The sequence below is a fragment of the Argopecten irradians genome, chromosome 10 (assembly GCF_041381155.1).
Source record: "Argopecten irradians isolate NY chromosome 10, Ai_NY, whole genome shotgun sequence".
In the NCBI taxonomy this organism is placed as follows: Eukaryota; Metazoa; Mollusca; class Bivalvia; order Pectinida; family Pectinidae; genus Argopecten; species Argopecten irradians.
The window spans coordinates 6,280,741-6,302,706 of NC_091143.1; the positions used below are offsets into that span (position 1 = coordinate 6,280,741).

The 21,966-nt window shown below is 34.3% G+C and overlaps 3 protein-coding genes across 3 annotated transcripts; 1 reads left to right on the forward strand and 2 right to left on the reverse strand.

Annotated features, from left to right (window-relative positions):
* Positions 1-1,099: 1,099 nt before the first annotated feature.
* Positions 1,100-13,500, reverse strand: LOC138332988 (sodium/glucose cotransporter 4-like). Its single transcript, XM_069281077.1, has 15 exons — positions 13,129-13,500; positions 12,389-12,460; positions 11,486-11,590; positions 10,637-10,696; positions 9,956-10,060; positions 9,403-9,508; positions 8,691-8,771; positions 8,241-8,446; positions 7,812-7,947; positions 7,403-7,510; positions 5,203-5,353; positions 4,664-4,832; positions 3,470-3,685; positions 2,275-2,407; positions 1,100-1,372 (listed from the first exon to the last, which is right to left on the reverse strand). Exons 1-15 carry the CDS (start codon positions 13,234-13,236, stop codon positions 1,167-1,169), a joined length of 1,962 nt encoding a protein of 653 aa, XP_069137178.1. The 5' UTR covers positions 13,237-13,500; the 3' UTR covers positions 1,100-1,166.
* Positions 13,501-17,279: 3,779 nt separating this feature from the next.
* LOC138332990 (complement C1q-like protein 2) lies at positions 17,280-18,953 on the reverse strand. The gene is made up of 2 exons (XM_069281080.1): positions 18,677-18,953; positions 17,280-17,695 (listed from the first exon to the last, which is right to left on the reverse strand). The coding sequence occupies exons 1-2, from the start codon at positions 18,873-18,875 to the stop codon at positions 17,286-17,288; spliced, it is 609 nt and encodes a 202-aa protein (XP_069137181.1). The 5' UTR covers positions 18,876-18,953; the 3' UTR covers positions 17,280-17,285.
* A 36-nt stretch (positions 18,954-18,989) lies between these two features.
* LOC138332989 (C1q-related factor-like) lies at positions 18,990-19,983 on the forward strand. The gene is made up of 2 exons (XM_069281079.1): positions 18,990-19,286; positions 19,555-19,983. The coding sequence occupies exons 1-2, from the start codon at positions 19,052-19,054 to the stop codon at positions 19,947-19,949; spliced, it is 630 nt and encodes a 209-aa protein (XP_069137180.1). The 5' UTR covers positions 18,990-19,051; the 3' UTR covers positions 19,950-19,983.
* The last annotated feature ends 1,983 nt before the right edge of the window (positions 19,984-21,966 follow it).

Sequence of the window (21,966 nt, forward strand, 5' to 3'; positions counted from 1 at the left end):
TGCTAGTCGATATACCTACATATATGTATCTGATCCGATAGCACTCTATACTTACCTCAACGTGAAGGATCTAGCTAATTACAAATATCATCAACTAATGTTGAAACAAGTCAAGACGGGTATTTTCTTTATCAGTTTATAGATTCTAGTGACGCTCACTTACCGAATATGTTATTTAGATAAAGCTTATAGTTTCTTGTGACTCTCACTTACCGAATATGTTATTTAGATAAAGTTAACAGTTTATAGATTCTTGTGACGCTCGCTTATGTAGTTACATGATTTGCCCGTGTTATCAATTAGGTGAGAGTAGTTAATTGCATGAAATTGCAAGTATGCCTGCAGTAAATGATTTTCATTCGACGTTAAGATATACTGTAATATTTGCATTTGCTCGGGACTGACACTATGTAACCTTACCAACCAAAATGGGAATATAATAATTCCCTATAACTCCCGTTGCTGTAGTGATATGTTTGTGACGTCGTTCTGACCGACGGCGTAATGACGCAATGCGAATTTTTGTGCGTGCTTGCGTGCTGCCGGAATAAAAACCCCAAATTGTTCTATGTTATTCGCAACAATGTTTGCAATTATGATGTTACATATCCCAAAGATGGAACATATTGATTAAATTGTTGGAAGTGTAATGAGGATTTTATGTTTATTTCCATGGATTTGTTTTACCGCGAATGACGTCGCAGGTTCTTATGTCGTCGGAGGTACTCATGACGTCAAAGAGGAGGCTCCACTGATAGGGGCAGCGTAACTGAGTATGTTTTAAGGTATTTATCATTTTCCTTATAAAAAAGCTTGTAGAATTGCCTAATAAGCAAGACATGATACCATTACAGTGAAATTTGTCCATTGCTTATTTTTGTGACCTTTCTCTCGTTATAGGACTTGACGTACCATCGTAATTTGTTTTGACTTTATATTATTTCATCAAGAGCTTTGTTTTTAATCAACACGGTATTCTCAAATGTTCTTCTAGCCATCACTTTCTACCGTGGAAAAGCTGAACAATATCGCTGAAATCAATGGGAATTCCCGTATGTTAGCTGTGTGTTCAACCCAAATGTGTTAATCTGCAAATGCGATGTGTAATGAACTTTTTATTTATTTCTGAACATACTACAACGACAATATACTAAAACTAGACTAGATTACGCGAAGAATCCCCACAGAAACATTCCAATAGTCATCAGTAACACGGCGTTAACGTTAACAAACAATTTCCATTTAGGCTCCTCACTGATATCAGTCAACATTTTTTGCTTAGCTTCGTTACTTTCCTCGGATTCTATGACTTCTTTTGGAGGTTCATATCCGCATATGAGGTGGACCACTGACTTCCATCTCGGTAATTCCTCTGTGAATGCAGAAACAAAATAAAGCAATCAATGAAATCATGCTTAAAGCATATGAAAGATGGTAAAAATCATCACCTGCGTATATAATTATTTCATTTTTGTTTGTTACTGTACATGTATTTGTTTGGACATCAATATCTAATAAGCGAAGACTAAAACAAATATGTTTTGGTCAATTATACAAAATATACACAAAATATTTTGCGGCATGATATAAAGTATATCGAACCTCGATCGTGGTAATGTCATGTTCTCGAAATAAATAAAATATATAAACTCTAGACTTATTTCTCTCATTCGCATACATAATCAATAAATTGATTTTAAGAACCTATATTTTTATAAGAAAGACGTTACTTATTTGTTGCCGTTAACATGTAATCCAACTTCGCTAGCCAAGGGTATAAATACCTTACTCTGCCTGTAACAGAGAATCATATCGAATGCCCTTTGCTAGCGAAGTTCCATGTGACCTGACTGGGTTTGTTTGTATTGTAACGCCGTATTTATATCCCGGACCTTGTTGGTAGGTATATATCGCTACGTCATGAATGTGTGAGCATAACATCACATTTTGAGGGAAGAAGACGTAATTTTGCTCATCAAATGATGACGCCATAATACCTACCTACCCAAAGGACAAATAACTCTGCACTTTGCATAGGATAATATATATTGTTATTGTTGATCTTAGAATTAAGAACAACGTTCACCTTTTAGTCCAGTAATTTTATTTACAATTCTGAAATAACATATCTTTCACTGGGTTTATTTTTCGTTTTCAATGAAAAAATGTGTATATCTTCAAAAGCTCAGAGGCTTGATGTGATATAGTTGAGTTTTTATTTCAAATATTAAGTTCTTGCATATGTTATCATGTAACAACACTATATATAATTACCCTTCGGTTTGTCTTTGAGCTCGTCAATCCTGTTCTGTTTAGCCTCCTCGTACACCCTGTTGGTCTCCTCTTCGTCCTTAAACGGAACCCTCCTAACGGTACTGTGGCGTGTCCACCAGGTCAGCCTCACTAACTGTGGACAACACGACAGTTTCATCGTCAATGTCTAACAGTGTAATACACAATACAAAAACACGGGTAAGTCGAAATTATCGTGACAAGGTAAATATTAAATTACAAATTTAGCTACTTGTTTATTAACATGGACTAAATTCGTTTCGGATGATCGCAAAGTGTAATATGTCATGGCCATCCTTCTACAGTAGCGCTTCATTAATTTGAACAAGGTTTGAACAAGTTTGATGGATGTAGCTGTGAAAATTATTCAAATGGACAATCAAACATTTATGATGATTTAAAACAACATTGCAATTTATGCAATGTGTAAGTTCTAAAAATGAAGTTCCAGACCACGTCCACTTTGATCGTATTTACACATTTCACTGCACTCTAGACGTAATTATAATGGTACATATATCTGACAGTATCCATTTTGAGCTCTTATTTGTGCATACACAGTTAAAACATATAATATTGTAAATATTGTTCTTCTCAAAATATTGGTAATCTTTCGTGATGTATATTAAAAGCTCGAGTACGAAATTATGGCACATATAAAACTCGATTTGATTCGAACTGTTTCGTTTAGTATCTACTCTGGTGAAAAGTCTTTTTTTTCTGATGACTAGCTTTTTTCTTACATAGATTTTTTTGAAATATGAGTTCATACCAAAGATAAAATGTAGTGAAAAATAATATAGTAGTGTGCTTGGTTTCGTCAAATCACTTTATCTTCACTAAAATATAGAAATTAAAGACCGGAAGGTTATAATTATACACTTAAATGTTTACCATTGTCATATCAGTGACATTTAAAAGATTTACAGCAAAAATTAACTAGATATAGCTAAAACTGTTGTTGCTCCCGAAAGTTAAGTAAAATATTGAAGAAAAAATAGAAAATGTCACCTCTCTACAAGTTTAAGAAATGCATGGCGGTTAATTTCACTATTAAGTGTAAGGATATAAACTTTTTCGCAGCTTATATTTGTTTGGTTTTTGCTATTTCGTATGGCCCCATGAGAAAGAAATTTGATTCAGAGCATGTACTTCAACAATACAAAAAACCACGTACGTGTTTTGGGTGTATCGGCTGTGTTAGCATTGATACAATTATTGTCGTGAACAGACTGACGAAAAACAGGATAATTGTGAAGTGAAGAAAATGAACTTTTGAAATTATAGATGGTCTAAAATCCTCTTCGCCACAGGCAGGGGATCCGTAACCAAAATCAAGACCGAGACGAATTAATCCGACAAGTAGTCCCATCATCAGTCCCCAAAACGCCCCCTGTAATGGTAATATTATAATAACGATTATCATCAGACCCAATAAGGCCCCCGTAATGATAATATTATAATAACGATTATCATCAGGCCCAATAAGGCCCCCCGTAATGGTAATATTATAATAACGATTATCATCAGACCCAATAAGGCCCCCGTAATGGTAATATTATAATAACGATTATCATCAGTCCCCAAAAGGCCCCCGTAATGGTAATATTATAATAACGATTATCATCAGTCCCCAAAAGGCCCCCGTAATGGTAATATTATAATAACGATTATTATCAGTCCCCAAAAGGCCCCCGTAATGGTAATATTATAATAACGATTATCATCAGGCCCAATAAGGCCCCCGTAATGGTAATATTATAATAAAGATTATCATCGGATCATAAAAGGCCCCCTGTTATATTAAAATAATAATAATGATTATCATCAGGACCCAAAAGGCCCCTTGTAATGACAATATTACAATAACGATTATCATCTGACCCCCAAAAAAACCCATAATGGTAATATTATAATAACGATTATCATCAGGCCCCAAAAGGCCCCTGTTATGGTAATATTATAATAACGATTATCATCAGACCATAAAAGGTCCTCAATGGAATGTAATAATATTGTATACACATGCAGTGAATATTTTATGTGTAAAGTTTCGATGCCTATTATGATGTGTATATTAACACCCCAGCCAAATCTTGGACAAAATCAAAATTTTGCCTGATTAAGGTCACATCGTGTACACATCGTACTAGTCTTCGAAACGACATACATAAAATATAGTGTGTGAAAATATTAATACATAGAAATACTTCAACATGAAGAAATGTTTGGAAATACCTTCAGTATAATTCATATCATTTTACTGATTATTATCTTTAATGTAATTTAATAGTAACAAAAAGACACTGTACTCTTTTTGAAACATCTACCAATATTATTTATTATTCCTTTGTATTTGTCTTTTACTTACCGATTCGTTTATGCGACCCCACGCTATTGCCAGTAGGAAAAGGGAGAGAACCGGAGGAGCGAGATACCCGGTAACAGACTGGATGTAATTGAAGAGTTGTCCCCCTTGGGAAGCTTGTAATACTGGAATCCATACAATACTTACGACGACTAGAACTAACACAAAAATTCTGAAAAATAGCATGTATATTTAAGTTTATTCGTTGATTCTTAACATAAATTTCATAAATTATTTTTCTTAATACTTTGAAATATCTTAACATTTAGGGATTCATACTTTACGTTAAAAAAATGTTTTCAAGATATATAAAATCTGGAAATCGTTTTCTCAAACCAAGTTTCAAAATTAGGTTTTGAAGATTAAATAATTGTCTATCTTTTTGTCGATGATCTCACTAGAAATACAATAATTGATGTTATAAATGATAACTCTTTGTTAAAGAACTGAATGGCGACAATATTTTAAAATACCTTACCTAACCGTCACTAACTTTTCAATAATGAAGCATGTCGTTAATATATGTAAAATGATATGTTTACCTTCCTACGACTAGGAGTTCGCCGTCCGACGACTTTGGACGTATTCTCCTCCATATGTCCATAGTAAATATGGTACTGGTGCTGTTAAAGACTGACGTCAGCGAACTCATCAAGGCAGCCATCATAGCGGCCAGCATTAAACCCTTCAGACCTGTGTAAAACAATATAATACTGCCAATAGAGGCCAGCATTAAACCTTTCAGTCCTGTGTTAAAAAGATAATACTGCCAATAGAGGCCAGCATTAAACCTTTCAGTCCTGTGTTAAAAAGATAATACTGCCAATAGAGGCCAGCATTAAACCTCTCAGTCCTGTGTTAAAAAGATAATACTGCCAATAGCGGCCAGCATTAAACCCTTCGGTCAATATGATACTGTCAATAGCGCGGCCAGCATTAAACCCTTCAGACCTGTGTAAAATGATATAATACTGCTAATAGAGGCCAGCATTAAACCTTTCAGTCCTGTGTTAAAAAGATAATACTGCCAATAGAGGCCAGCATTAAACCTCTCAGTCCTGTGTTAAAAAGATAATACTGCCAATAGCGGCCAGCATTAAACCCTTCGGTCAATATGATACTGTCAATAGCGCGGCCAGCATTAAACCCTTCAGACCTGTGTAAAATGATATAATACTGCTAATAGAGGCCAGCATTAAACCTTTCAGTCCTATGTAAAACAATATAATACTGCCAATAGCGGCCAGCATTAAACCCTTCAGTCCTGTGTTAAACAATATAATACTAAAATTAGCGGCCAGCATTAAACTCTTCAATCCTGTGTTAAACAATATAATACTGCCAATAGCGGCCAGCATCAAATCCTTCCGTCCTGTGTTATACAAAATAATACTGCCAATAGCGGCCAGCATTAAACCCTTCCGTCCTGTGTTATACAAAATAATACTACTAATAGCGGCCAGCATCAAACCTTTCAGTCCTATGTAAAACAATATAATACTGCCAATAGAGGCCAGCATTAAACCTTTCAGTCCTATGTAAAACAATATAATACTGCCAATAGAGGCCAGCATTAAACCCTTCAGTCCTGTGTTAAACAATATAATACTAAAATTAGCGGCCAGCATTAAACTCTTCAATCCTGTGTTAAACAATATAATACTGCCAATAGCGGCCAGCATCAAATCCTTCCGTCCTGTGTTATACAAAATAATACTGCCAATAGCGGCCAGCATTAAACCCTTCCGTCCTGTGTTATACAAAATAATACTACCAATAGCGGCCAGCGTTAAACCTTTCAGTCCTGTGTTTTACAATATAATATTACCAATAGCGGCCAGCATCAAACCCTTCAGTCCTGTGTTATACAATATAATACTACCAATAGCGGCCAGCATTAAACCCTTCAGTCCTGTGTAAAACAACATGATAATGCCAATAGCGGCCAGCATTTAACACTTCAGTCCTGTATAAACAATATAATACTGTCAATAGCGGCCAGCATTTAACACTTCAGTCCTGTATAAAACAATATGATACTACAAATAGCGGCCAGCATTAAACCCTTCAGTCCTGTATAAAACAATATAATACTGTCAGTAGCGGCCAGCATTAAACCCTTCAGTCCTGGTTTGTTTTTAATTTGCATCGTATTTGCAGTCAGGGTCACGTAAGAACGGCCTCCTGTGTATTTGGTGTCTTGCGTGTGTGAAGTATGAGGAGGTGCGTGTTCTAGGAGAGTGGTATATTCGTGTTATTTATCCTTGTGTTGTGAATTATTATCCTTTATATAGTACTATATCACAGAAGCAATACCAAAAGGAGCATACCCAACCGGTTACATTATATTACCAACGGGCAAACAACTCGTCCTTCTCCCTTAAAGCTGCACAGGAGCAGAAACTAACATTTTATAGACTTTACTGGTTTTCAACCAGGGGACAGAGCCCATAGCCTACCTCACAATATAATAATGACAAGCATTAGACACGCATTAGAGAATTTAACCTTGTAGATAATGGTGGCCAGCTAGTCATATGTAAAACAATATCATAATGACAAGCATTAGACACTTTGGTCCTCTATACAACAATGACCAGAATTAATCCTATTAACCCTTGTAACATAGGTCAGCTTTAGAGATTTAGTTTCCCAGTACTTTACTGTAATACTCTATGAATGTTACGGAAAAGGACTAAGGACATATCAACATATCGTATGTATCCGTGAGTAGTACGTTACCTTCTGGCATGAGTTCCACGACCAGTTTAGGGTAGGCGATGTTGGTACAGCCAGCTTCATTATCACAAACCTGTTTACAGATCTTAGGGTCCACACATCCCACCTGGTCTATAAAAACATGTATAGCTGTAATTACTATCACAAAATTATCACGAATTTCACTTACGCAAATGTTAGCAACAAACAGCATACACACATTTCAAAAATGACATTTAAATGCTATTTAAAAAAAACTAGTATTTCCTTATTTTGTTAGGATTTCATATTTGGAAAAAAATGTTACAATTTTCAAAAAATATTTTTGTACAAAATAGTATTCACTTTGCAGATGATTGGCCGTTCAAGTACGCGCGGATGGAACGCACAAACAATCATCAACACATTCGACACCCCAATGATAAAGACATACCCTTGAACAGAATTCTGCTTATCATCCCTGGAAACACTGTCGTAAATAAAGGTAATATCTTCAGGTAGGCGCCAAGGATAGATCCACCCTTTACATGGTGCATATTCTTTGCTGACAGAGTTCTTTGAATCAAAACCTTCATCAAGACGAAATAATAAAATTATTATTCTAACGGGTTTGTGTAATACTATATCAATAAAACAAGATCAAGCTCAGCTTTGTCATTGATATGATAATGATAGTACATGTATCAATAAATCCAACTTCTTTGGTATTAATTAACTATAAATGAAAATCTAGTTTATTAGGCTATCAAGCAAGTCCATCATCACCCAAACCCTTTTTTTCTGTAACCACTGCGAGTTTTTTTTCAAATAATCGAGATTGAAGCAGTTTCACAATTATTGACTGTAGCTTGTTGATGTTTACCTGATCACAACAGAAGTACCATGCGCTGAGTATAGTGATGCCAAACACATTACCGGGCCACGGGAGGTCAGTGGACGAGGCGTCCCGAAGTAAATGGAAGGCGTTATCGGGAGGCATTCCGCATGAAGATCCATTTATACGCTGGTCCGGGATAGCTCGTGGATACTCCGAATAAATCTGTTCAATACCCCCTACTTTGACATAACCTAGTCCGTCGTGAAGAACAATTGCATTCCATTAAAATTAACTAATGCCCTTAGAATAATGACAAACATATCATTGCTAGCTTTCTTGCTCTTTCAACTGTTGTATTAATTTTTTAATTTGTTACGTTGAGATTTCCCCAATTTTCGTCAAACAAAATTATTGACTTTCATGAGCCATATTGTTTTTTTCGGAAGTGGAGTAAAAGTCCTTGTTGAATGTAATATTAGGTAAAAGTCGTCATACTTAACACCATCAGGACAACGGAGCCCGCCACCATGATAACTGTCTGTAATGTGTCTGTATACATTACGGCCTTCAGTCCACCTAAAACATTACAAAAGCTGGATACAGTACAATCTAATAACGGCCATTGGTATCATTGGGTTTAGATACTTGTTTTTTCGTTTAGTAAGGTACATAGTTATGCGATGTTTCAATTTTCAGAACTGAGGATAATTTCGCAATTTAATTTATGCTTCAGGATAATAAACAGTCTAGACTGTTTTTGTATTCACCAATTAAAATACCAAAACTTTTGATATCTTTTGATAATGTCATCCGAAATTGGATTAGTATAGACATTCGACTTAGGACTATTTCATGTTACATTGGCCACATCAGCTAATAGACCAGCTGAATACATTCTGTGCTCGATATGATAGTTTGAACATGTACAAAATTAAACTTCATTAGGAATGGTAGTCTCTGTCTCTGTTTGTGTTGAGAAACACATGGACTAACTAACGTTATACACAAGATATGCTATAATGTTTTTATTTGTTTTAATACAGATTATAGAGATTAATGATTAATCTAGAGATTAATTTAGAAAATTCTTATAGGTTGTGACTATGTTACAAGTGATATTCCTTCCATGTTCACAAGTTTTATAGTTTCTGATTTTTTTAATAATCACAAGTCAATTTACCGCCATGTTCACAAACTCTTTTCTTACCTGAAATTGTATACAATGCGGATATTCCAAGCAGCAGTAATACTCCCGTATACAGATCCCATCCTACTGCTTGCTGTATAAATATAGTACCAGCGAACATATCCACCTAACAATGGAAACTCATTGTTTTTAGCCAATTAGTAATACAATGCATGATGAAGTATTAATATTTTATAGTACGTACGGTAATTTTATCTTAGAGGTTTTCGCGCTAGCAATGCTGCGCTAAAATAAGACCATGTCAACCATATTTTCAGTTTATCTTTTATGTATGGTGATTGAGCGAATTAAACATTTGTACTAACCCAATCAATACCGTTTTTGTAGTAGAATTTGATAGCGCCGAAACAAGTACGGTTATAGAATGTCATATCTGTGACAAAATCCAACATTATTGTACTTCTCATCAAAGTTCGTCTACTCATTGACTACAATAATGAATAGTAGAAACAAAATAATGAACATATATACTATATAATGATCAATATGTATTATAAAAAATTAACAAATGAACAATATATGCAAAATATTAGACATAATATACTGTACTTACCGATATTTTGGTGAAAACATAAATGAGGAGAGCGAGTACTGACATGTAAATCTGGAGCCGCTGACCCCCGAACCTTCTCATCAGATACTCGGGTAACGTGTATACCTGTACAGGAATAAATACTTTCAAAAGGAATAATATTCGATCACAATAACAGATAACCTAAAGTTGCTAAAAATGCTGACATATTCTTGATAATTCAATAATTAAAGATGCTCCACCGCGGAGAGAGTAATAATTGATGTTTATATGTCTAATTAACACAAAAATAATATAAAATATTTCATTTTGCTTTCGTTGCCTGCTCAATCAGTACTTTATTCCATATACTGCCTCGGAATTTGTTCGAGATGCAATTAATTTTTTTTTTTTATATTTTCATCTTTAAGTAAATAAGAAGCTCAAACTTTTGGCGGTAATGGTGTACTTTTGTGAATGAAGAAAAATACTTAATCGTTTGAGCCTGTTTTTAGAGAAACAGATAGAGAGACATTTGCCAGCAGTGGATTTTACATATTGCAAATAACAAACCCAACAAAAACCGTATTAGACGACTGTTGTGTAAAGATTCGAAGAATACTATTATATAGTGGCGTTTTCCATAAGGACAAGTATGGATTTATACATATTGTTTGAACTTTAAAATAATTCCTATGTTTTAAACTGTAGTGGTATACCTACCCCACTAGAAATGTAGATCGGTACGAAACACCATCCCATCAACAGTAAACAAAACAGGCCCTGGAAGTAAAAAATAAAGAACAATTTCACCAAAATTAAATGAGGTCAAAATAACTAATATTTGTTGATGGAGCACAGTAAAACCGTATAGAAAATATTCCTGAAATGTAAGCAGTATTTGTTATCACTGGGTAAGGCTATGATAACATATAATAATTGAATACCTAGACATGTTTTTATTGTACACAATTTATAGGTAAAGAAGTGCAAACATTTTATGTCTTCTCATTACATCTTTAAAACATATTACGCATTAAATTCCGTTTGGGATAAGGAAATACAAAATTATGTCCATCTCTCAAAACATATGGCTGTAATGTTAATTGTTTACATTATAGGGTCAACGTTACATGTGAGCAACGTCACCTGAATCGTAACCTAGCTTGTTATCTTCTGCTTTTCGTGGCAAGGTAAGTATGCTATCGGATATAATTGTGTTGACTACTTTGATCAAAACATGCATTAAAGAAACATTACATAGTAAGCTAGAGTTTTTATCATCGGCACCATGCTTCGGAAATTAAGAACAAAATAACTTCATTATTATACCAAAGTCATATTCAAAACTAGAAATAGAAATAACGATTTTACTATGGAAATATGTTTAACTCTTCAGAGATTCATGAAATAATTACATTTTAACACAGGTCAATTTGACTCATGCATTCCGCAAGAGTAACCTCGTAAGATTCACCGACAATATTCTCAATACTAATACCATATATCGGTGGATAATTTCATACGTTAATTAGATATTGTAAAAGGAACAAGTACATGTGAAACACTTACATTCAGTTCGTAACTAGCCACAGCAATACCATTGGCCGCACCTGTCCCTGCCAGCCCAACAAAACTCCCACTACCAATGTTACTGGAGAAGAGGGATGCTCCTATCTGTATAAAAACGAAGAAACAAAAACACATTGATTAATACTTTTCTTTAAATGTATAAATTCAATCCCATGGATGGTAATTGAGGCCTTGTGACCATCAACACATGGCTTCTGGCTTTACATTAAACGTACTACTTAATTGATTCCTACCGTATATCAAGTTATTACCAATAATGTATTCATCATCTCTATTTTTGAATAACTACAAATGTCTCTGTGTATACACAATGTGAAACCAACCTAGATTTATCAAAGTGGCTAATATTATTGTTTTGAAACTGCATAAACACTGAGGACAGTTTAAGGGAAATAAACTGATTAAAGTGCAGCAACGTTAAAAACGTCAGATAAAATATAATGCCTAAGGTAGAATGTATCATCTCATTATTTACTCAACATATCGGTATGTTACCGTCGGGTATACTCGGGGATAAATGATTTATCGGTAAACACGAGAAATCTGCAGTTTGTTGTCCGGAAAATGTCCGACTTAAACTTGATAAGCCTCTGTAAACCCCATATATAAAACAACTGATGTTAAATATGTAATGTTCGACAGTATTTAAAAATATACTGTCTAGATTTAAATTTTGTTGGTGTTGTTAAGCCGGCTATATTTAAATTTTTGCATATGTTAAACTATTTTTTATATTTGACATGCTATAAATAGATGCATTACAAAACTTGCACTTCATGTATAGCTGTAATCAAAATAAATTATGGAGGGGTATTGGTAGCTTTGATATCTGTTTTGAATGTCAAGCATTGTTAGTATGGCGGAGACTTAATTCTGTCTTACCGCAAACCAGAGCATGTCCCGGCCAGCCAGGAAGTAACCGCTAACACTGCCTCGCTCAGTCCGGAGGGTAGCCTGTGTGGATAGTAAGTCGGATAATTTAGACATACTCACGCGCCGACCCTTCGCCAGTGTAAATTTCACGAATACAAATTGCAAATTAGATATTCATAAAATTGAATGTTAATCAACTTCATTATGAAAGGCATCACGAGCTGTGCATAGGAATAGTGAAGAAAGTTTTGCTAGAAATTTGCTAGAAATGAAACACTACACGAACTACACAAGAGTGATGTACACATGTAAATGATTGAAATTCGATATATGTTCCATACATTGTAAATGATGGCTAATCATACTTATTGATGGTGCAGTGGATGTTTATTAAATAAAATTACAAATTATCCTTCAGAATGCACCGATCTATTTTAGTTCTGAAGGTTACATGTTAGTTTTCGTATTAACATTAACATTAGCTTTGTCTGTCACTTACGAATGTTAAATGTATTATCAAGCATCAACAACGTTGTGTCTGAATTTAAAATACGAGACGGCAAATAATGCACAGAGGACAGTGGAGGCCACACGCTTCAGTAGTCATAGGGAAGCTTTATGTCTAGCCGTTAGGTCCTACTTCAATATTCAATTTACCTTTGCGCAGTAAATATAAAATAGATACATAACGATTTCAAATCAGTATATAATTATTGCTAATTACTAATATCATTAACTGCAATACTTACCCATATGCCTGTAGCCAGGCAGAAGACGAGATAGATGACAATGACGACGATATCTATTGTTCCTAAGCTTGCTGACGAAAACGCAGAGGCCGTTGAATTCGATGCCATGTTTGATGAAATCTAGTAAAAGTCAGCGTTGTAATGTTAGAGATAGAGTTTACACCGTTCGTACCTTACGAGTGTACAGTATATACGGTGCCCATATTATGTCGGTCCTGTTTGTACTGTAAACACTTGTCCTGTAACCTGGTGGTGGCTACACAGGTACATCTGTAACCTCCCCACACATGATTGTGTAGCCAGGTCCTCACTTTACAGGTAAAAACGCTGTATATATCTATCACACTCTCCTACTACTGATTGTATTTATAAAGACTTCTCGACCATCTATTTAACTTTAACTATGTTTGTAATACTGGACTACATACAGTGTTCACTTAAAATAGTGGCAACAAATAAAAAGTTATGAAAACAGCAGCGTCCTGAAATATATATAACACTTCTATATGTCAACACATATTATTATATGTTAACTAGAAAATTGTACCTTCAACGCATACAAGATATATCACTGAACTCATAAAACAGGACACAATACTAAAAGTTTATCCTGACCCTAGCCTTTACAAGTCGTTAGAGCGTGACGACCATCTCTCACAGCCAATATCTAAGGTCTGAGCAAGGTTTATAATAGTGAATTCAGGTAATAGGTCAATATATTGTTATTTTGTTTAAGATGAGGAGGAAGCTGAAACGACAGATGGAAAAAAAAAAAATATATTACCTTTAGGACGTCTATATAATGATTAATTACGTCAGGTGTTGTAATATCACATGGTATTGCTGTTATAACTCGTATACTGATCAAACATCCTTAACAGATGTTGATTCTTAACGAATAAACGAAGTATCTTATAATGTAAGCCTAGAGTATATATACCATATTTGAAACTCCGAAATTATACTTAAATTAAAATTTTAAAATAGATGGTTCGCATATATGTATATATGTATATATATATAAAAATTAAAAAAAATATATTAAAAGTTGATCTCGACCTTGGGCTATACAGGTAGGTTCGTTCGAGCGCGACGACCATCTGTCAGAGCCAATATCTAAAGTCTGAGCAACGTAAATGTTATTTTCTACCACAATAGGCGGTGTTATTCAACTCTCGCGACATTAAATAAACACTGCAACTGTTGATTAACAATTGGGGGTATAAACTCTGTATGCATTCTGATTGGCTAACACGATGAACTTTGACCGAACTACTTATTTCCAAGTGTCACGTTATCATTGTCAACGTCATCAATAACCAAATGACGTCATTCTATGTTGTTACCGCCGTTTGACGTCCAAAACTGCTGTTGGAAAGCGTATGCGTCGTGGTCGTTGTGTCGAAAACTTGATGTTTTCATACTTGTTAAATTGACATTAAGTCTTATTATCACATCTTGACGGACAATAAAATTCACTGATGAGGTTCGTAGATTTAACGTGTATGAAACGAACTTGATCTTGATTGTAATGGCTTGATGATTATCTAGCGGGAAATAGACGATGACATGTCGTACGAATGCTTTTACATATATACATGTAGTCCGATATTGAGTTTCATTTTCTGGAAGCAACTATGAAGATTTGAACTCAATAAGACGTTAAATGAGTATTATTTAACCATAAAGATGTCCCCAATAAGAAGAATTTGATATCGGTGGATTCTTTATCAAACGATGACTTTTAATTAGTGTCTTTTTGCTGATGAAAATATTACCACACCTTATTTGCATATTCCGGTAAATAAACGTTACCGTATCTCCAAAGTGTTTCTATCAGCTATAATCGAATATGATTGTGGTAGAAACAGGTAACACTACTCGTGGTTGTTGAATATTGAATTTATTCCACACTGGTAAGTTGTTTTTTAAAGGTACAAAAGAAACTCGCTAAAGCTCGTGTCTTTTGTAACTTTTGAAAACTAACTCACTCGTGTGGAATAAATTCAATATTCAACAACAACGAGTAGTGTAACCTCTATGTATTCTGTTAATAGGTCAATGTCAATATAATGTTAAGGAATGTAATACACTTTTGGTAAATTATCAGGTTTTATTGATTATTTTATTACAATTTACGAATGTGTCCTTATATACACTAGTTTATGAAGTAGACTGAATCCGATATGCGTCCATCATATAATGTCGTTTCTTGATACCGAAATTCATGATGGGACTTTAACTGGCTCACTGACTGACGATAGACGGTGATATGATTCAGGTTAAATAACACATATTAATTTTATAGTAAGGTATTATTACTACAAATGATCAAAACAATCAACACCTCCATTAGGTCAGTCTACCGCTACTAGTTTTCTTTTTGTCTTTAACATGTGTGGCTTACCTTTGTGGCTGTGAGATGTTATTTAAGCATAGTTGCCATTAGGTTTTAATTCCATTTAGGTATGGAAAGGTTTTGCTGACACACTGGAAATCCGCTACGCGGAATCTCACAAAAGTTTGATAAGATTTTTTTTTCATACCCAGAAGAAATTAATAAGAAAGTCACATGATTGCTTCTTTTATTCTTTTTGAGAATTACTAACCAAAAATTAACAAACAAAAAAACCCACAGTTTTTGATGCACAATCCCATTGGGTTATCAAAGAATTACATTTACAAATCAATACGCAACGTCCCGGTATATATTGTGACATTAAGGATCTTACATATGTGGCTATGTGATATGAAATTAACCAAACGAGTTCATTAATATGAAATACCACGAGCCTTTAGGCGAGTGGCATTTTCGACTATTTAACGATTTTGAAAATTTCATATCAAATAATCACTAGAGTAAGATTCTCTTTATCACATATTTTTAAATAATATATATATATATATATATATATATATAAGTAAAACTTTAGATTTCTTCTCTATGTAAAACAGTAAAAATCCGGTTTGGATGTGATGTTTCGATCTACTGAGACAATCATGCGACGTCATATATAGATTATGACATCAAAACTACCTGTGACGTGATAATATTGTTTTACACATGTGTCTTACGACATTTATGACATGGCCGTATGACCCGGCCATTGCTGCAAAATCTGTGATTATATCTTCTTTAAAATGGTATAGTTGGTAAAGAATTGGATACAAATTTGGAATTAGAATTTGTCTAGTTTGATTTACAAGATATGCATTTATCTTTATTTGAAAATTGTCGTTAAACTACGATTACCCTAATCATCTTTTAAATATGTTAGTATGAACACTACAAAAAGCGTAGATATTATAGTATGAACACATGTGATCATATCACAAACTATACATATATATCAATGAATCCAAACTTTACATTGATGCTTCTGTATCCAATTGACTATTTCTTTACCAGAAAATGTCATATATATAAGGATTCTTATCATATCGCGTTAGCACTCATTTGAAATTGAACTCATTTTCAAGGAATCTTCATTTTGTTTGTATTCGATCTCCAGTGAAGTGACATTTTGCTTGTAAATGACACCATGACACCGTAGATAGAAGATACAGATGAATTAATATAAATCACTGAACCATAAATGTCATGAGTGCAAGTGTAAGTGCATTAACACTCACGATATTTATGATTCATGATTACTTACCCGGACTTTGACCGATTATATATCGGATGGCACATGATTTAGGATATTTGTAGCAAAATATGTACTGTGTATTTAAAGAACCTATCCATAATGGCAACTGCTTGCTATTCTATATAAGCATGGAAGATAACAAAGGGTCAACAAAAAGATTTATATGAAAGGGACTGGAAAATGGAGACCATGTAGTCTTTTTGAGTAGACGTCTTCGATGTATCGACGGCATCCGCTATATAATTGGACAAAGTCCGGGTAAGTTCTTATTCCCAATTGAGAACTTGACATGAAAATGTGACACAATGGTGTCAAAAATAAAATAAAAGGGTTTTTTCCCCAATTGTTCAAATAATTGTTACCCGTCTGCTTGTTCCCGAATTTGCGGATGTTATCTATATCTCGACAACTTTTATTTATTATCACTGCAAGCAAAAAGCATATCACCACGGGTTTAGTATTTCACATGACCTCACGTGTAACAAAGAACTAAAACAGATATTAAGATTAATCTGATTTAATGAGATGACCAGTAAATGACGGGAACATTTGTCCGCGGATATAGTCACCACTAGAGGACCTATGACGGACCCAAACATCACTGCCCACATTCAGATGTATGTTAGAAGCGCATGCTCCCATGGCATTGTAGGTCTGAGAAGCACGTGCACGACAGAGCAAGGTTCCGTCCCGAACTAGTTCGATCTCGATGAAGTGGGACGAGTAGGACATAATACTGACGACGAAGTGGTAGTACCCAGCCACTGGAGCCTGAAATCGACCAATGAACGGGTCGTATCCGCCACCAACACTCGTCACCACATTGTCGAAGATGATGACCTCGTTAGAGGCAATAGGGGTCATATCACTTTGGATGGTAGCGGAAAAGGCAACGAACGGACTAGAATCTCTGGTATCTGTTACATAAAATAGAAATGTTTCAACATATTATCAAAACTCTCAATAAAAATATTTCAGAGATACATAGCTCAAATATGTTTATAATTATCAATCCTTTTAAAACCTGATAACGCTATATTATTTAGTGGATTCGTGGCTCTAGTTTGTGGAATATATATAAGGAAGTCATGTTATGAACCGGACTTTTTGCAATATTTAAATATTTGTTGCATGTAAAATTTGAGAACACATTTGTACAACAAAATTGAAGAAAAAAACTCTTCATTTGTTAAAAGACATGATTGACATATTCGTTTCAATACTCTTTTTTCAATTGCTCTGTTCTGTTCCACCATTTGACAATGCTTAAGTTTGACTATTCTTGTATAATTTCATTATTATTTTCTTCCATATTTATATTCTCGCACTAAAACACTTTTTCTATTAACAATTTACAATGTTTTGCAGAATAATTGTAGGTATCTTGATGGGTCGTCTTATTGTAATTATAATGGATTAAAATCATTTCACATTTATTTTCTATAGTCAGAGAGTGTTACATGCTTTTGGGGTTAGCAAATGAATGCTTTAACGTTTCGAATTGTGATGGAATGGATAGGATGGATTTACATGTTATATTTTATTTATGATAAACAGAGCTAAATACGATTAATCTGGGACCATCTCAATTACTTCGTTATAAACAACTGTCGTTATATACATATTACAAACATCTGAAATAAACATTAACGGGTAATCAAAAGTTCCTCTATTACAACCAGGAATTATTCGTCATCAACATGTTCTTTATGGATATGGTTGAAAATACTAATTCATATAGAAGCTACATTACACTCAAAACTACAATCAGCGATTACAATAATTGAATTATTGTGTCACCACAAAACATAACAATTAATATCACAGAACAGCAATTACATAGCAGATACTATGAACAAACTAATTAACATGAAGTATTATAGAAATAAATACGTTACCACGAATCCTGCCTCCATCTGAACCAGTAGAGTTGTCTCCCCCTCGACACGGACACCGAGTCTTAATTTCCTCCAGCTCAGCGGTAACCTTCCCTAGTTGTGCTTCTAACCGGCTTAACCGGTCCTCATTGGAGACATTACCTAAGGCTGCTGACACTGTGACAGCGAAAATGACAACACAGACTCCTTTAGGCACCATGTTTGTCGATAGCTTACAGATCTCTGTGAGTGGCTATACTGAGTATGTCGATATGATGCCCAGGTGACAATAGCACCACGCTCTAGTTCTAGCTGTGTTCCTGCGACATAGATAAGGTTTGGTGAAATCCTGGGTCAGTGTACATATGTGGACTATAACAATATTACCTCTCAATCATGGCTCCTCGGTCGGCTGTTTGGTGTTTTGTTGTAGTGTTAGTGACAGTAGGTATTAATTGTAACGAGGAGGATGAAATACGAGAAAGAATTGAAAAGTTAGAAGCATTAAATAATAATCTCAAACAGCAGCTTACCAATCAAAAAATTGTGTATAATGACCTTGTTAATGAACTCGCAACCTCATCGGACTTCATAGAGAGGAGCGACGGTCGTGAAAAAAGACAGGCTTTGAGTAAGTATTATAGTTACGTGTATTTCAATTCTTTCTGTTTTTATTTTGATTTTAATTGAAACATTTCCTTTATCCCTTAAAAGGCTATATTTCATATAAATTTAAATTATAAGTCATAGTAAGAATAAATATCTATATTTAAAGTATACAACATCTTTTCCATACTTTATAGAACAATTTAATGATATCAACTTCCATACTTATTTTTCATGCATTCGAAGAAAACACTATTTAGTTATAAAATGTATTACATCTTTTTAATTAATAGCGTGTGCCGGCCCTGTGGTGTTCCATGCCAGACTCCAAAATTCCATTTACCCCATCGGAACCAATCAGATCATCGCTTACGAAGATGTTGTCACCAATGTTGGCAACGGCTACGACTCGTTTACTGGTCTCTTCCGAGCACCGATAGGTGGCGCCTACGAATTTATTGCCACGATGTGGTCCTCGGATGGTAACTACTTGGAATTTGAAATGGTACGAAATGGCGTTGATCTTTGTTACGGCCGTGCTAGTCAAACCAACCAGACCATGGGTTCTTGTGTCACCATGGTAGAATTGGCAGCAGGTGACAGGGTCTGGGTCCGCCATCTTAGTGGCAGAGGAACGTACGCCAATGGCCAAGATTATCCTTCATTTGCCGGTCATCTTATCGTGTAAAAATGAACTTAAATAAAATTGTCAAACCATCAAATATCTTTCTTGTGTTCTTTGGCATTTTGTTATTACGAAAGGATATTGTTGACAAAGTAGTTCTTTTTCATATCCTTGATTTTTTATGTCAGAATTTTAAGTGTTTTTTTTTTCAAATTGCGAGTACTTTGATTAGATTAGATAATAATCAGATACGATAAGATTCCGAAATCATGAGATAAGTTGATCCGAAGTTAACTACTTTGGCTGCGATGTTTTTTTGCATATTCGGATAGTGTCATGTTTCACTATTTGATATAAACCTCCGTTTGATCTCGTCACCATGATGCGAATTATGTAGAACTAACGAAGAAAGGAAGTCCTCATTTATCGTCCTTTGTAGACATGATATGCAAGAATACTAAAGAATATACAAAATTGATTTCCAGTCAAAAGAAGACCATTGCAGTTAAGATACAAACATGAGGCCTAAACTAGTAATAGAAATTAAAAGAATCTTAGGAGCAAAAGACCAAACTCTTTTGTGTACTATCATTGTAATTCTAATTACATGAAACGCGAAACATTGAAATTAATGTTTAATTTTGATTACCAAGTAGACAAACAAACGCGCATTACTAGACAAAAGGAGAAAACATTGATTTTTTTTCTTGGTTAGAATTTTGAGCTCTAACGGAATGAGCTTTGCTGTCTTACTTCAAATTGCCAACTGTATCATCGACATTTTTTATTCTATAAGTAGAATCAGTATGGTTGGAATGAAACTATGATGGGTTTTTTTCAATTTTTATTAGGATGCTGGGCGATTCCGCAAAAACACAAATGTCTTTGTAATGTTTTTTTTATGTCTTTTACCTTGTAAATGTTCTACGTTTATATACGTAACTCTTGATAGATATATGCCAAATTACTTAAAGATATAGACATAATATAAGTGTACTTTTGTTTTCGGAACAGAAAGAAATTACTCACCAAAATACAAAATATTATCTTATATTTTTCTCCATAATGAGTCATTACACTGTGAACATTAATAAAGTAATTGTGTTGTCTTTAACGAATATTTGGTTTTGATTTATTTTAATGATTTGATAAACATTGCTATAAAGCACGGTTATCAGGAAAACTCTTACACAACATTTATTATATATACATTGTAATCGTGTTTTTCTGGATGAACCATTGAATCTGTATAAAACATCATTATCATATTTACGACATGTATTTCTCATAATGAGTTAGTAAACCGTTATTGACTCCACGGGCGTTTCTTAAAGATGCTCCACCGCTGACAAATGGTATTTTTTCACCATCAAAAATAGTAACGGACGATTTAGTATTTTTCTTCAGTTACAAAAGTTACTTACTTTATTCCATTACCACCATTGAAAAGTTTGAGCTTCTTTTTTTACTTCGTGTTGCATCCCGAAAAAATTCCGTTGCACTATATCCGATATGGATTGAAATAATGATTGCGCATGCACCAAAGGCGAAATAAATTATTTTATGTTATTTTTTGTGTTAATTAGGCATATACATACTCGATTAAACACCAATTGTTATTCAAATGATGCATATCATTTATCTTCTGTCGTGGTGGAGCATCTTTAAATAGTTTTATGTATTCCATATTGTTTTCGAAATGAATGGTTTCAATCATCTTTTTTCTCCAATAGTTTATTTCTTTTACATTTCCATGCATTTCTATTCAGTACAATATAATTATGTCATAATATGAATTTATGGTCTATTATTTATCAAAGATGTTTTCATACCTTTTAAACGCATGATGATAAGTTGAATAAAACGACCATAGACAAATTACAAACATAACAAATATCTGACAAACCTGTAGATGTTAGAACATTACTCGTAGAGATATAATACTTGATGCCGTGGGTTTTCTATTATCGGTCATTCTAATTAAATTATTAATTTGGTAATTCATATTAAAAGACGGCCCTTGCGGCACTCTCTGATAGATATAGAAGAAGTCTACACAATTTCTGTTCACTTCGTCCTC

What these genes read in the sequence shown, in the direction of transcription:
- LOC138332990 (XM_069281080.1), bottom strand. Translation starts at nt 18,875, where the DNA reads ATGGTGCCTAAAGGAGTCTGTGTTGTCATTTTCGCTGTCACAGTGTCA. An exon ending in AGATGGAGGCAGGATTCGTG is followed by an intron (nt 17,696 to 18,676) that starts GTAACGTATTTA and finishes TTTATGTAACAG; the next exon opens with ATACCAGAGATTCTAGTCCG.
- LOC138332988 (XM_069281077.1), bottom strand. Translation starts at nt 13,236, where the DNA reads ATGGCATCGAATTCAACGGCCTCTGCGTTTTCGTCAGCAAGCTTAGGA. An exon ending in TGGCTAGTTACGAACTGAAT is followed by an intron (nt 10,697 to 11,485) that starts GTAAGTGTTTCA and finishes TTTTACTTCCAG; the next exon opens with GGCCTGTTTTGTTTACTGTT. An exon ending in AAGCAGAATTCTGTTCAAGG is followed by an intron (nt 7,511 to 7,811) that starts GTATGTCTTTAT and finishes ATGTTTTTATAG; the next exon opens with ACCAGGTGGGATGTGTGGAC.
- LOC138332989 (XM_069281079.1), top strand. Translation starts at nt 19,052, where the DNA reads ATGGCTCCTCGGTCGGCTGTTTGGTGTTTTGTTGTAGTGTTAGTGACA. An exon ending in TGAAAAAAGACAGGCTTTGA is followed by an intron (nt 19,287 to 19,554) that starts GTAAGTATTATA and finishes TTTAATTAATAG; the next exon opens with CGTGTGCCGGCCCTGTGGTG.